Source organism: Myxocyprinus asiaticus, chromosome 18 (assembly GCF_019703515.2).
Source record: "Myxocyprinus asiaticus isolate MX2 ecotype Aquarium Trade chromosome 18, UBuf_Myxa_2, whole genome shotgun sequence".
NCBI lineage: Eukaryota > Metazoa > Chordata > Actinopteri > Cypriniformes > Catostomidae > Myxocyprinus > Myxocyprinus asiaticus.
In genome coordinates this window covers 35,640,869-35,657,616 of record NC_059361.1, presented here as the reverse complement: position 1 = coordinate 35,657,616, position 16,748 = coordinate 35,640,869, and the positions used below count along the sequence as shown (strand labels likewise).

Sequence of the window (16,748 nt, the reverse complement as noted above, 5' to 3'; positions counted from 1 at the left end):
TGGAGCCCTGGGTGAGACGAGGGGAGGGAGAGGGAAAGAGCAAGAGACAGAGAGAGAGTGAAAAACTCGCTCTCCGGACACGCCGTCGCCTGGTCCTCTGCCACTCCACTGCCCCCTGGCGGACGGTAACGGCTCCTCTGCTTCCTGGCGGACAGCAGCGGTTCCTCCAGCTCCCGGTGGCTGGCAGTGACCCTCCATCCCCTGGCAGATGGCCGCGGCTCCTCCACTTCCCGGCAGATGGCAGCGGCGAGGTCTCCACGACAGTGCATTCCTCCTCCTTGCCAGGTTTCGGCACCAATGTAACAGGGTTTACATGATGGGCAAGGAGGAGGCAGGAACCGGCAGAACAGTCAACGTAACTTTAATGACATAAATCAACTTAAACAAACAGACACACACACACAGCGGCCGAGTGGTCTCTCTCTCTCTCGAACTGGCGCCTCTGGCTCGTCTTTATCCCCCTCCTGGCTGATTAGGACAGCTCAGTGCCGGGTGTGCATCCTCATGGCCCGGCCACGCACTCCTCCTCATCACATGCACTTACAAAGGAAGTCTAGGTGGCAAGTTATTGCACCAAAATATATTAAAATACAAACGGTTACAAACAGTAGCCACAAAACTTAAAAATTAACTATGTTGACATGAAACTGATAAAATCGCTTGCTGAAAATGGATATCCAATGTTTCAACTCCTGTCATGACCATGTAAAGCCCATAAACCAAGGTTACCAGAAAGGGATATGATGCAGCTATACACTAAGTACTGTTTATGTGGAGCAAAACTCGACCCACATGAACTATGTTTGTAACACCTGAGCAGAAGTTAGTGTGCCTAGAACAGTAGTCCCACCACTAAAAGGATGACTTATTACGTACTTGTGAGATACAGTATACTCCGACTTGTCGCAGAGACTACAATACAGATTTCAGGTATGCGCACAGTCATAATGTGTGTGCCTCAAGGTACCAGCCCATAACTGTAACCACTAGAAACAAAGCTTGAAAGCATTTAGATTTAAAATTTCATATATTCAAAATTAATTTGTTTGTTTCTTTGCAGCAAACTTTGTGGGCAGAAGCCAGCTAATACCATGGTTACCAGCAACAGTAACAAGATGACTGTTGTGTTCTACTCCAATTCTTCACATGTAGATCGAGGTTTTAATGCCATTTATGAGGCCTTTGAGCCCACCGACCGTAAGTAAAGACATAAATATGGTAAACTAGTGCTATGTCTGAAAAACAAAGCCCTTTATTTCATAGTTGCATATTGCATTTTATCACCACCTGTTAAGCAAATCAGTCACAGGGCTCCAGACTATAGAAATTACTTAACCAAATTACTTGTTTTTGTTGCTACAATACAGAATCACTTGATATACATGATTACTCACAAGCACTGTGGTCTGTGAAATCTGACGAAACTGCATAATAAAGTATTGTTTAAAAAAAAAAATTCTGCTTTCGTGACAGTTTAGTCACAGTCTGGAGTAGTGTCAATGTGAACTTTAGAAAGTGAATTCAGTTTCTGCATCTCTCAGCCTGCCCGGACCAGTTCCAGTGTGACAACAAACGCTGTGTTAACCCAACTGTGCGCTGTGATGGCTGGAACGATTGTGGTGACAGCAGCGACGAGAAAAATTGCAGTAAGTACGCACATACATGCTCTGTAAATACAAATTTGATCTCAGACGTGCACTGTGATAGAATGTGGACGGGTTCTGATTTCAGAATGCGACTCCAGCATGATCCAATGCAGAAATGGCTTCTGTAAGCCTCCGTTCTGGCAGTGTGATGGCGTAGATGACTGTGGAGATTTGACAGATGAACTTAATTGTGGTAAGACCCTTTTTCCTCTACCTCTCTCTGGCTGTGTCCGCAACCTGAAAAATGCTCTATACAGAGGTAGGAAGGCATCAGGCTACGTCTGAATTAAATGTTTGTGCAACATCTAGTCTACTAAAATCCATTCATCTGGTCAGTTTTTGAAGGCAGCACAGATTTTATCACAAAATTCAGGGGTCCCTGGGATGAAAAACCTCTGTTCTAGACCATTAGGTGTGATGTAATGGTGCCTTGAAAGTCAGCCTGCAACCAGTTTCCTTAGGAGGAGCCATTGGGCCTTTGGTTTAGGACACAGCTTCTCTCTCTCTACTTTCCACCACACAGAAACACATCTACACCTGCTTTAATGTGTCCTCCTTTCTGGCAGGATGCAAGACTGGGGAATTTAAGTGTAAAAATGATCAGTGTGTGTCAGAGAAACTGAAGTGTGATGGACAGCAGGACTGTAAGGATGGCTCGGATGAGGAGGGCTGTTCAAGAGGTGACCTCACTCACAGATATGAGAAATGGATTATATTTTGTCCATGTACACCCTGCAATGTTTCCTCATGTTGTTCTTAATCTGTATTACTTCCGTGGAACACAAAAGGAGATGTTGGGCAGAATATTAGCCTCAGTCACCATTCACTTTCATTGTATGGAAAAAAGATGCAGTGAAAGTGAATGGTGACTGAGGGTAACATTCTGCCTAACATCTCCTTTTGTGTTCCATGGAAGCTACAAAGTCAGATGGGTTTGAAACAAATGAAGCTCCTGTCAAAAAGATAGAGCTTCTATGAAACGTAATTTAATGTAAGATAAATGACTATGATTTGAATAGCTATTAAATTATATTTAAATAAAAATTAAATAAATATAAACCTTTAACATTGAAAATATCAGAGACTTATATTTGCATTTATTTTCTTCACTTGCTCTCACTCTCATTGCTTGGCCTCTCTTCTAACCCTCTCTTGATCAGATATGACCTGCACAGTCTCAACTTTTGCGTGCGGTAATGGCAAATGCATCACCAAACAGAACCCTGAGTGTGATGGGCAAGATGACTGCGGCGATAGATCTGACGAAGCCATGTGCAGTGCGTATCATCCACCAATGCCATAATATCTATTCTTTATCAAAAACCCTGCATGGTGTAACATGGCATTCTGCCTGTCGACTTCTTTCTCTCCCTGTTTTTACACTAGACTGTGGCAAGATAGCTTACAAGAAGTCTCGCATTGTGGGCGGGCAGGATGCAGGGGAGGGAGAGTTCCCATGGCAGGTCAGCCTCCACATTAAAAACATTGCACATGTTTGTGGTGGATCACTGATCAACGATCGCTGGATTGTGACTGCTGCCCACTGCGTGCAAGACGACGGCAAAACCAGGTGCAGTTTTTATTTTAAAATGCTTAAGGAATAGTTCACCCAGAAAGGAAAATTGTCATTATTTACTTACCCTCATGTCGATCCGTATGAAATTAGATAATTTCATGCAGGTCCTGTTGGCTGAATTCAGCACTTTATATATATAATTGTATTATCTTCACTGAGGTCTACTTAGAATGTTAGTCATATATAACACAGCTGGACCTCTGTCTGAAATGCTCAATTTTAAGCTGTCTGGCCCTTTAAGACTTCAGTGTAAATGCCCACTGTTGTGATTGGCTAACATCATGCAGCCCTTTCAATACAGGCATATTTGAAATGCAGTCTGAAGAAAATGAAAAAAACATTAAACATTCCACACAACATTAAAACTACATTTCAGGGTTAACACATAACGTACACCCAACACATTTCATCGAATGTATCAAACTATTCACTCAAGAACAGCATAAATTATCAAACAGTCATGACATATGAAATATTCATGAATGACATTGATTACTTACAGTTTTTCGTCCAGTAGTCCAATTTTAACTGCCCTATCTTTCAATAACAGTTCCTTTGCAAAGCTTGAATCATATTGTGACTGTTTCACAAGCAATTCACACTGAAATCCTCTGAATACACAAACGTAATACAATACACGGTGATATTGGGTGTTTCAACTGGCTTCAACAGGCCAAAGCAGAGGCGCTGGTCTTCACATCTTCTGTGTTTGTTTACACACAGGACTGCATGTGTTTCTACTGACCAGTGGCAGCAGCAGAATGAGATGCATTTTTAAAAGTTGCGCTTGTACCGCTCTTAAAACACGGCACGCATTGCCGGAAATACATCAAAATGATTAAAGATGTTTACAAAAGACCAACAGTTAAAAATAGCACAGATGGGTGCAAAACTGGTCCAGGATGCCTTCCAAACAGCTCAACAGCAAGACAGCGTAGCTGAATGAAACACAATGGGGGTCTCCATTTAAGAGTTAAAACTTGACATTGCATCTTTTAAAAGCAGCACGAGATATATGATAATGGTCAAAGCCTTTCATCTAGTCCACGTTTATGTAGAAAAACATTTAAATCCAGATAGACAAATGAAGGTGTCCTGTGTATGTCCCCTGTGGGTGAATATCTCATGACAGGCCCATCTCTCTCCCCTTCTCCCCCTGCTAAGAACACAAGAACGGACTTGTGTTCTCCTGAAAATTTGTCTTGCCCAGCTACCTTGAAAGAGCAAACTCGAAAGTAGAACGCATATACGCAGGGTTTGGTATGTGCTACGATATGTAGATTCAACAACCCCATATCTATTTTCTTTTTTCAGAGGCGGATGATGACATTGAATGAGTCCACAAGAACATGCATTGAGAAACGGTGTATTTGTTGTATATCAAATCGATGTAGCCACCATATTTGATTTACTCATATTTGAGTTAAGCAATGATTTAATTTGAATTTAAAGTGAATAACGACTTAAATTATGGTCTGTTCATCATACAAAGTGATTGTATGCCTTCAGAAGGCTTGGAATATGATGCACGAGTCGCATAGACTACTTGGATTCTTTTGGGTGGTTTATTAAGTGTAAAAGTGAGTTGCTATCAACTGCTGTTGGATTGAATTCACCCAATTGGACTTTCGGGAAATTCTTTCTTCTGTGAAACACAAAATGATATAAAGTCATACAGGTTTGGAATGACATGAGGGTAAGGGAAATTATGACTTTTCTAAGGCTGTTGATTTAACACGTTAATTCAGTGCAATTAATTATATAAAAAAATAACACAATTGACCATGTCCCCGGACCGTAATATTGAATATTCCTACCATCAGAACAATTCAAGCTTGAAGTACCACCTGTTTTTATCAGGAGGCAAATGCTGTATAAAAAATGCACAGCTGTACAGACATTAGCTACAGCACAAGATGAGAATGCTGTCTTTCGTTCAAACACAGCGGGACAGAGCGCATTTCTTAGACAAGCCCTTATAATAAATCTGTCTAGGACAGACTGACGAATTCAATTGCAAAATGTATTGCTGTGTACTGTAGGCCAGTGATAGGCTTATGTTCAGTAATATAGAAATAAAGAATCTATTGCCTTCTAAAGCCACTTTTTGTATTGTCTTATCAATGCTTTACTCATCTGTCACAATAATGTAAAGCATTTTAATGATCTGAAATATAATTTTATAAAATATATATATATAATTTTATAATTATTTAAATATAACTATGTATAATTATTTATATTATTACATATACAAATATTATTATTAAAGGGGCTTTCTCAGCAAATACATTTTATTAATTAATTGGCATATTATGTAAATATTCAATAAAAAATGTAATCGATTGACAGCCCTACACTGTTCATTTAGGCAGTGACCATTTTTTTAGTAGTATGTTTCATACAACCAAAGCAGATTTATGTGGCAAGGGTATAGAATGACATGGGGTTAACAGTGTGGAAACCTGAATATCATCCTTTGAAGAACTAATTTTATGAGTTCTATTTTAGACTTGAAGAGTGGAGGAGAAAATGTTCAGCTCCATATACAGTGTTTGATACATTTTCAGGTATTCTCAGCCGGGCACATGGGAGGCATACCTGGGACTTCACACACAGAGAGCAAAACAGGCTGCAACGAGGAGAAACATAAAACAAGTGATTGCTCACCAGTCCTACAACCACTACACCTATGACTTTGACATCGCCCTTATGGAGCTGGACTCACCCGTGACCTTCAGTGAGACCATTCGCCCCATTTGTCTTCCCACTGCCAATGACGTCTACCCCGCTGGTTTACCTGTCACCATCACTGGCTGGGGCGCCACAAGAGAAGGGGGTCAGTGAAATATCTGCTATTTAACATGCTTATTTACCTACTTAACAGCTTTTGTTTTTCAAAGAATAATCTGGATTAAATGCAATTTAAAGGAATATTCCTGGTTCAATACAAGTTAAGCTCAGTCGACAGCATTTGTGGAATAATATTGATCACCACAAAAATAAATTTTGACTTGTCCCACCACTTCTTTAAAAAAAAGCTAAAATCTGGGTTACAGTGATGCACTTACAATGGAAGTGAATAGAGCTTTGTTTTAAAGAAAAGGAGGGACAAGTCAAAATACGTTTTTGTGGTAATCAACATTATGCCACAAATGCTGTTGATAGAGCTTAACTTGTAATGAACCTGGTATTTTTCTTTTAAAGCTCTATCAACAGCATCTGTTGCATGCTGTCTAGTATCACTGAAAATAATTTTGACTCATCACAGTAGTTTACTAACAATAGAAGTCCATATGGCAAATGTACCAGAGGGTTTAAAAGCAGAAATTTGAAGCTCGCATTTTTGAGAAAGAACTTAACTAAAAATAATAATGAAATAATCTATGTTCTACTCTAAGAGGAAATATGTGTGTAATTGTTCTGTGTGTGTGTGTGTGTGTGTGTGTGTGTGTGTGTGTGTATTGTAGGCTCTGGAGCAACTGTGCTGCAGAAAGCACAGGTTCGCATCATCAACAGCACGGTGTGTGATAAACTAATGAATGGTCAGATAACATCTCGCATGACGTGTGCCGGCGTTCTGTCAGGAGGAGTGGATGCTTGCCAGGTACGTTTCATATACCTCTTAATAATCGATCAATAGCTGGAAAAGTTAAAGCTCACAAACTTAGTTGAAGTCAGAAGTTTGACATTCACCTTAGCCAAATACATTTAAACTCAGTTTTTCACAATTGCTGACATTTAATTGTAGAAAACATTCCCTGTCTTAGGTCAGTTAGGATCTTTATTTTAAGAATGTGAAATGTCAGAATAATAGTAGAGAGAATTATTTATTTCAGCTTTTATTTCTTTCATCACATTCTCAGTGGGTCAGAAGTTTACATACACTTTGATAGTATTTGGTAGCATTGCCTTTAAATTGTTTGACTTGGGTCAAATGTTTTGGGTAGTCTTCCACAAGCTTCTCACAATAAGTTGCTGGAATTTTGGTCCATTCCTCCAGACAGAACTGGTGTAACTGAGTCAGGTTTGTAGGCCTCCTTGCTCGCACACGCTTTTTCAGTTCTGCCCACAAATTTTCTATCAGATTGAGGTGAGGGCTTTTTGATGGCCACTGCAGTACCTTGACTTTGTTTACTTTAAGCCATTTTGCCACAACTTTGGAGATATGCTTGGGGTCATTGTCCATTTGGAAGACCCATTTGCTACAGAGCTTTAACTTCCTTGCTGAGATGTTGCATCAGTATATCCACATAATTTTGCCATCTATTTTGTGAAGTACGCCAGTCCCTCTTGCAGCAAAGCACTCCCACAACATGATGCTGCCACCCCTCATGCTTCACGGTAGGGATGGTGTTCTTCGGGTTGCAAGCCTCACCCTTTTTCCTCCAAACATAACAATGGTCATTATGGCCAAACAGTTACATTTTTGTTTCATCAGACCAGAGGACATTTCTCCAAAAAGTAAGATCTTTGTCCCCATGTGCACTTGCAAACTGTAGTCTGGCTTTTTTTTATGGCGGTTTTGGAGCAGTGGCTTCTTCCTTGCTGAGCAGCCTTTCAGGTTATGTTGATATAGGACTCATTTTACTGTGGATATAGATACTTGTCTAGCTGTTTCCTCCAGCATCTTCACAAGGTCCTTTGCTTTTGTTCTGGGATTGATTTGAACTTTTCACACCAAACTACTTTCATCTTTTGGAGACAGAATGCGTCTTGTTCCTGAGCGGTATGATGGCTGCATGGTACCATGGTGTTTATACTTGCGTACTATTATTTGTACAGATGAACGTGGTACCTTCAGGCATTTGGAAATTGCTCCAAAGGATGAATCAGATTGTGGAGGTCCACAATTTGTTTTCTGAGGTCTTGGCTGATTTCTTTTGCTTTTCCCATGATGTTAAGCAAAGAGGCACTGAGTTTGAAGGTAGACCTTAAAATACACCCACAGGTACACCTCCAATTCAGTACACCTCCTATCAGAAGCTAATTGTCTAAAGGCTTGACATCATTTTCTGGAATTTTCCAAGCTGCTTAAAGGCATAGTTAACTTGCATGTGTATGTAAACTTCTGACCCACTGGAACTGTGATGTAGTCAATTAAAAGTGAAACAATCTGTCAGTAGACAATTGTTGGAAAAATTACTCTTGTCATGCACAAAGTAGATGTCCTAAATGACATGCCAAAACTATAGTTTGCTAATATTAAATTTGTGGAGTGATTAAAAAAATTTGTTTTAATGACTTCAACCTAAGTGTATGTAAACTTCTGACCTCAACTGTAGGTACTTTTATCATAGAGATATAGTCTGCAATGTGTCATGCACTGGGATCGTGGTGTTGCGTTGGGGAAAACAAATCCTGGTTACCATACTCATTCATTCCTATGAAGAACCAAGGAGAAATAATATACAGAAAAGTAGAGCTGTCAAAGTTAGCATGTTTAATTTGAAAAAATACTCATTTTTAAAACGTGTTAATTTTTCTTAATCACTACTAATGTATTTACCGTTAATAAAGCATAAAACAGCATAAACACTGGTCAGAGTAGGGCGGAACATTTGTGATGTGTCTGTGTCCACCTGGAGTTATTACACTGATGCACACACAGCAAACACACACAACAGCCATGTCAGTGATCAAATGATGGGGAAAGGACCTCTTAACGCTATTTGTTGTACAAAACAAGCCCAGGTGGAACTTTTGATAGAAATCAAGTACTTTCAGCCTCTTGTAAGGCACAATATAATTACGACAGAACATGTCAAGTCTTAACGATCACGAAAATGCAGAACGAGACATTAGCTGCGTACGAATATCCATACTTCTCTAGTAGTATGCCAATGGAGTAGTATGTCCAAATCCAGAGTATTCATGAAGCAGTAAGCGAGAAGTACCCGGATAACCTACTAATTCCGGCGAGATTCTGAAGTGCGGATCGACTGGACACTTAATGATCCCATAATCCCTTGGGAGCTGAGGTGACGTCACGTTAAAAAAAAACAGATTTAAAGGAACGGCGGTGAATCATGAGGCGGACGGCTTTTCTCAACTGTAAGTGCTATATATACCAAGATAATTGTTCCTTGTGCTTGTGTAATTAAACCAAAGCAGATCGTTTTCGCGGTTGTTGTTATTGCGTCATATATTCGGGTCGCGAGACGATGCCATCGTCTCAGATGAAGTATGTCCCAAATCTGTTCATACTACTCGCATGCATACCTAAAAGAACATACTGTTTTGCTGGCAGAAAAGTGCATCCATCAAATACAGTACATACTGTGACAGTAGGAGATTTTGGATTCAGCAGTTGTTTGCAAGCACTCTTCTTGTGGAGTTCAACGCGTTACATGATGCTGGCATTGACGCTCTGACGCGAATCATGAACGTAGCTTCACGACTGCTTTAGAAAAGCAGATAGACACAGTCTACCGGAAGATTAATGTAGTGGAGGATGAGAGTTTAATCAATTTAATGCACATTGCAATGAATATGCAAACTATGTGAGGACTATTTCTTTCAATTAGTCAGCCTCCCACTTAGACTTTGGGAAACATTTAATGTTACTTGAATTGGTGCTATTTTAGTGCATTTCTATCTTTATACTGTGGAAGGCTTTGTTTGGAAAATGTTAATAAGGCATTATATTGAGCCACGTGACGCCATGCGAAGGGCATACATGTGAGAGACAGCTCTGCACACTTTGCTAATTTCTTTAATTATTTTCATGATATAATCTAGTGAAATTCGATACACCCAGTTACACATTTGCTGTTTGAGGTAAACATGGCAAAGAAGTCAAAATCCTCGGGCTCTGGAGACATTAAAAGACTTATGGGTTCAAGATGAAAGCCCAGACAGGCCTGTGGATCGGGGACTCGATTTGGATGGCACGGCGGGAGAAGGAATCCAGCGTCAACTGTCCAACATATCGGTGATGTTGACGAAGGTACTTGCGGACTTGGAGAATCTCGCTGTAATACGTCGATCGATTACTCTGAGTTAGTCAAGAGTGACAGATGTTGAGAAACGAATAGATTATTTGGAGTCATCAGAGAGGGAATTAGCCACTAATCTGCCCATGACCAAAGCTGATTTGGAACGTGTTCTTGAAAAGCTTGAAGATCTTGAGAATAGAAGCCGCAGGAATAACATTCGAATTGTTGGAATTCCTGAGCATGAGGAGGGCAGAGATATGGTGAAATTCCTAGACGAGCTTTTCCCAAGTCTTCTCGACATTACAGGCCACAAGCTGGAAATCGAGCGAGCTCACAGAGTCCCGGCTCACAGATCTGCTGAGGGAGAAAGGCCCCGATCGATTCTGGCCAAATTTTTAGATCACCCGATAAAGATCTTGTGTTGCGCCAGGCGAGGAGCAAAGGAAAGCTTTCTTGGAAGAATTACAATATTTTCTTGTTCCCGGACTTTGCAAACTCGACGAGAGAAACGCGATCGGTTTAAGGAATGCAAGAAACTCTTACATCAGCGGAAGATCACTTTTGCTCTGTTTCTGGCCAGGCTGAGAATAAACACCAAGGATGGCAGCAAAGTATTTACATGTCCCAATCAGGCAATGTCTTTTATTGAAACAATAGGTGAGTAACCATTGGGTGTTTTTCTTGTGAGTGGATTGACTCACTGTACATACTCTGGCTTTCGGAGGAAGCTGGGCGCCATTTTTGTTTCTTTTTGCGTTGGCTCCGCTGAGCGGCTGGAGTTTGTTTTTTGTTTTGTTTTGTGGATTAACACTTTTCCTTAAAGAAACTTTTGCATTGACGGAAGATCACTTTTACAATGAACGGATGACCGCAAAATATCTACATGCCCACACAAAGGATGTCTTTTATAAAGTTGGCAGACTGTGTAAATCGTGGGATATACTTTTATGTGGCCTCCGAGTGAATTGACTCTTGACCATCCGAGGAACCGGGATGCGTGTTTCGTTTCTTTTGTGCTGGTTCCACCTAGCGGTTGGAGCTTGTTTTGTTAAATAACATTACTTCGGGACAGTTATGGATGAATCTGTCAGTTCCTTGTGCTTATGCCTCCTGTTGGCTGGAGTATGATATTTGGAGTATTTTCGTGGGACATTGGCATGATTATGTCATCTACTGCACTCATCAGCTGGCTCACTGAAGATTCGTTTGTTTGTCCGAGGAAAATGAACGGCTTTATATCGGCTGGAATATGTTTTGTGAAGGAACACACCTTCGAGACAGTTCTGTGAATGAGTCTACATGTTCTTTGTGTTTATTCTGTTGGCTGGGGTTTGTTTTACAAAATATTTAATGTTATGTAATTTTGCCTTACAAATTTGTGAGGCAAAATTGAGCAATCCGATGGCAAAGTTGTCGCGGGGGCTCTCGTAGGCGTACATGGACTCTTTGAGTTTAAAGAGATTGACGCTGGTTGGCGCTTTCGTGCGCGGGGTTAATGCGCACGTTTTTCTTTTTTCTGTTTGTTTCGTTCGGGGGGAAGTTCGGGGTTTTATTGTTGGTCTTCATAATTTTGTTTTTGGCACACAATTTATTTTTTCTATTATATCAAAATGTCAAATGTCCTTGACAGAGGACAAGTCTCATTTGCCTCCTCTTCATGTGGCTCGTTGTGCCTTTTGAACCCATCTGGTACAGACTATAAATTGTTTTCATCAGTACATAAGATTTATTCTAGAATAGATTTTTTTTTTTTTTTGTATATCCAAATCCCTCATTTCATCTGTTGTTGATTTGCTCAATTGGAAACATTTTAGTCTCAGATCACGCCCTGGTGAGTTTAGAGGTGTTGCCACATATAGAGAAAAAGAAATCATATAGTTGGCACCTTAATGTATCCCTTTTGCAAAATCCTGATTTCCAACAAATGTTAAAGACTGAAATCAGTGTTTATATGGAGACCATCTGGTCATCAGTATCCTCTGTGGGCGTGGCTTGGTAGGCACTTAAGGCGGTTCTTAAGGGTCGGATCATACAGTATGCCTCATTCATCAAACAATCCAAAGCACGAGAACTCGTGGAGTTGGAAGGAAATATTAAAAGTGCAGAGGCAGACCTGCAGCACCGTATGTCATCTGATGGCCTGACCCGATTGAAATACAGATATAATACTATTTTGTCGCAGAATGTGGAGTTTTGATTATTCAGGGCAAGTCAGTCATACTTTGAGTCGGGTGACAAAGCAGGGAAGCTTTTGGCTAGATATATAAAGCAGAGAGAGTCTCTTTCTATCATTCCCTCAGTGAAATCTGCTGGTGGTGAAATTTTTACCTCAGCCATTGATATTAATAATGCCTTTAAAGAATTCTATCTTGATCTTTATAGTTCCACATCTTTGTCTACTGATGAAGATATTAGAAACTTTGTGGAACCATTAGATCTTCCTAAACTGAAGACTGAGCAAAGAAACTATCTTGATTCTGAGATAACCTTGGAGGAGCTCGACGTGGTAATTAAGTCCCTACCTACTGGCAAGGTTCTGGGGCCAGATGGTTTTGCCGCAGAATTTTTTAGATCTTATGCTACAGAACTGGCTCCACTTTTGTTAGAAGTTTATACTGAATCATTAAAGAATGGAAAGCTTCCCCCAACCATGACTCAAGCCCGGATCAGTCTTATTTTTAAAAAAGACAAAGATCCAAGTGAATGTAAAAGTTAGCATCCAATCTCTCTGATCCAGCTAGATGTAAACATTTTGTCAAAAATTTTGGCTAACCGATTAAGTAAAGTTATGACATCTCTTATACATATAGGTCAGGTGGGGTTTATTCGGGGTCGTAGCTCTTCTGATAACATCAGGCATCTCATCAATATCATGTGATCAGTAGCGAATGATCAGTCTCCGGTCGCTGCCATCTCACTTGACGCCGAAAAAGGCGTTTGATATGGTAGAATGGGATTCTCTTTTTAAGATTTTGGAAATGTATGGGTTCGGGAGTACATTTATTGGTTGGATTAAGTTACTTTATAAACACCCTGTAGCAGCGGTAAAAACAAATGGATTAATTTCAGATTATTTTACTCTGGATAGGGGCACTTGGCAGGGTTGCCCTCTTTCTCCATTATTGTTATGTCTTGCCCTGGAACCATTAGCAGCCGCGATAAGAAAGGAGGATGATTTTCCAGGGGTGGTTGCGGGAGGTGTGGTGCATAAGCTTCTGCTTTAAGCAGATTATATTTTATCATTTGTCTCTGAACCTACTAGATCTATGCCTTGTCTCCACAGAATTATTAATTCCTTTTCCAAGCTCTCAGGATACAAAGTCAATTGGTCTAAATCCGAAGCTTTGGCTCTGACAGCGTACTGTCCAGTAACGGCCTTCCAGCCGGGCGCCTTCCAGTGGCCCAAACAGGGCATTAAGTATTTGGGAATTTTATTCCCAGCAAATTTGTCTGATTTAGTCAGAGTTAATTTTGACCCTTTAATAAAAAGGTTTTTGAGCGATGTGGGCAGGTGGGCTTCATTACACTTATCTATGATTGGGAAGGTTATTGTTATTAAAATGAATTGTATTCCAAAATTCAACTACCTGCTACAATTTCTCCCTGTAGATGTCCCCCTCTCTTATTTCAAGCAATTTGATAGCATAGCGAAGTCCTTCATTTGGAATGTTAAACGTCCCAGATTGCATTTTAATAAGTTACATAGGCCGATAGAAAAAGGTCTACCCAAGATTTTGTTTTATTACTATGCATTCAGTCTCAGACATTTGGATCATCTGTCACTTCCACCTGAGAGAGCACCTCCCTGGTTTGTTATTGAACAGGCAGTGCTTTCCCCTATTTCGCCATTACAAAGCATCTCTATCAAACTAATCGGAGAAGTTAAGTTACACCCCGTTATTTTGCATTTACACTCGGTATGAACTAAAGTGTCCAGATTGTTTAAATTGGACACTTATTTAAATGTTGCCTCGAGCATATGGCAGAACCCAAGATTGTGTATTGGCAAGTCCCCTTTCTGCTGGCCAGAGTGGATTGTGGGGGGGGGGTTGCTACACTCAGTGACCTATATGAAAGTGGAGTGTTGAGATTGTTTGAAAAATTGGTCCAACATTTTGGGATCCCCAGACCTCAGTTTTATAGGTATTTACAACTGCGTCACCTGCTTTGTACTATTTTTGGGAGTAGCACCCCCCCCCCCCCTTGGTCTTAAAGACACACCCACCTGCTGGAGATGCCAATTGGAGGATGGAGACATGGCCCATGTTTTTTGGTGGTGTGTCGAGATCCAGAAATTCTGGTCGAAGGTTCAGAATTTTGTGTGCGACGTGGTGGGCACTCGGGTTTCGTTTTGCCCCAGATTTTGTGTTCTGGGTGATGGGGCGGTCATCGATGTGGGGGATGGCCATATTGAGAACTGGGTTCTGACCTGTGTGATGATCGCCAGGCAGGTTATTTTGAGGGGTTGGAGGTCAGCTGGTGCGCCCCATATCCGGAGTGGTGCATGGAGATGGGGAGGGTAGCGGCTTATGAGGAGGTGTCATTGGGAAGATGGGGTGATTTAGATTTGTTTGCCCGGAAATGGGGCAGGTATTTGGAATTGTTGGAGGGCTCTCGGGTGGGGTGTGGAGAGAGTATTGTAGTATTGTTTTTAAGTGAGTATGATTATTAGGTAGGTAGGATTCTGTATTTCATCTATTTACTTTTACCCAGTGGTTACCTTCAATAATAAAAATAAAAAAGTAGCTTTTTTTTTTTTTTTTGGTCAGTCTATTCCATGTGTGGTATTCTTCTGTCCCTTTTTTGTTTGATCCATTTCACACATTCCATCTCAATTTAGCAAGTATACTCAGTCAAAAAAATAACTTTCCAGTTGCGGATGCTGTTAGAGGCAGCATATTCGAGAGTGGCACGAGACTGCATGCCTCAGCATACAGACATGCGTTCCTCTTCTCTATTGTTCCATAGTCCATTCTCTGTTCAATAGAAATAACGAAATATGCAACACAGTGCACCCTCAATCCAGTATATTTGCTGATATTTACCAAACAGTGTCTTTCTACTATTTTACTCCAGTATTGAGGACATACAATTATACATTCAGAGCTGAGGACATACATAGTTTTTCTTGGTCTCTCTCCTTTTTATTGACTGACACCACCTTTTTTTTTTTCCTCAGGGTGACTCAGGCGGTCCCATGTGCTATTCATCCAATGATCGCATGTACCTGGCGGGAGTGGTGAGCTGGGGTGATGGTTGTGCCCGCAGAAACAAGCCAGGCATCTACACAACCGTCCCGAAATTCCGTGGCTGGATCAAAGAGAAGACGGGAGTATAGCTTGTGGGTTATGGTGGACTCTTGAGAAATTGTATGGATCTTTTTTTTTTTTTCATTATCTGGTCACAAATATTTTTATGACACACCAGAATAACCCAGAATAACTTTGCAGCATAGCAGCATGGTGCACTCCTTTGCAATGTCTTTGAGGACAAACAGATGGACTTTTTATGATTTGTGTTTGGCATTTGTCCAATAACTGTTTTATATATTTGTATATTTTATGAGAAGTGGTTTGAGGGTTTTAAGCTTGAAATGTGTAAATAAATGTCTTCTCTTAAAGGTTTTGTTGTTTTTAGTGACTAAGTTGTTTAAGTGAAGCAGTGAAACTCAACTGTTAGTTTTTTTTTAATGTGAATGATTTATTTTTGTGTGGGTCTGTTGGTCTGAGAAGTTTATTTCTGGGTCATACATGCTTAAATGTGAACATCTTCAACCTTCTTCTGCTTTTTGTCAGTAATGTACATGCTGTAATGTGTCGTGATTTTAAACAATCACATATCACAGAAACACTGTCTTGTGTGCCTCAAAATATTTGCAAGTCTTGGGTGCATTAAATTTGATTCAGGGACTATGTTTAACACTTTCAAAGTTAATCTAGCAGCAAATACATTGTTTCATATACAGTGATTGAACAATTTAGCTAAATTTCACAATGAAATAAAAACATTTATGTAATAATGTGTCATTTTTACTCATTCTTGTTATTCTAAAAAAAAAACAAAGTTGCTAAATTGTCAATATTTGTGCCTGAAGCCTCCTGAAATGATGAACCTGCTGAAAAATTCTAAAAGGTTTAACACATACTACAATGAGATTAAGTTTCCAGTTGCAGAAAGGGCTGATTTGATTATGCTGCACTCAGTCATGCTATTCAGCTATATTGCTGCACTAGACTTCAACTGAGTGAGACACCTTCTTCTGAGTTTGTATGTAATGTGATAAGTTCATAATTCAGGTCATATTTTTTCACCTCCTGCTCTCACATGTGCCTGAAAGAATGCAACTGAAAAGGCCAAGAGGTTTGCAGAGATGGAGTCTGAATTGTATGCTGTTCCTTGTTATTTTAAGTATTAGCAGTTATATACGTTTCTGTTCTTATTTGTTTACATGATAATTTAAAAACCTAATGGTTTACTAGTCCACAAATGTAGCTGTTTCAGCAGACTTGCGCTTGTTACGAATGTTAATTTTTAAAAGCTAAAAGTTTTGCCAATATTGATTTGGGACCTTGTCAAATGTACCACTCA

General features: G+C 40.2%; 1 protein-coding gene across 3 annotated transcripts in view; it reads left to right on the top strand.

The window, feature by feature from the left end:
* The window catches only part of LOC127455723 (suppressor of tumorigenicity 14 protein homolog), a 96,780-nt gene extending 80,601 nt beyond the window's left edge, over positions 1-16,179 (top strand). For all 3 annotated transcript variants that reach the window (XM_051723803.1, XM_051723802.1, XM_051723801.1), the window contains 9 exons: positions 1,061-1,197; positions 1,542-1,646; positions 1,732-1,839; positions 2,213-2,326; positions 2,807-2,923; positions 3,033-3,216; positions 5,793-6,061; positions 6,693-6,829; positions 15,340-16,179. In XM_051723803.1, coding sequence (XP_051579763.1) covers positions 1,061-1,197; positions 1,542-1,646; positions 1,732-1,839; positions 2,213-2,326; positions 2,807-2,923; positions 3,033-3,216; positions 5,793-6,061; positions 6,693-6,829; positions 15,340-15,498 — 1,330 coding nt within the window. In that variant the 3' untranslated portion in view covers positions 15,499-16,179. The remainder of the gene's footprint in view (positions 1-1,060; positions 1,198-1,541; positions 1,647-1,731; positions 1,840-2,212; positions 2,327-2,806; positions 2,924-3,032; positions 3,217-5,792; positions 6,062-6,692; positions 6,830-15,339) is intronic.
* The last annotated feature ends 569 nt before the right edge of the window (positions 16,180-16,748 follow it).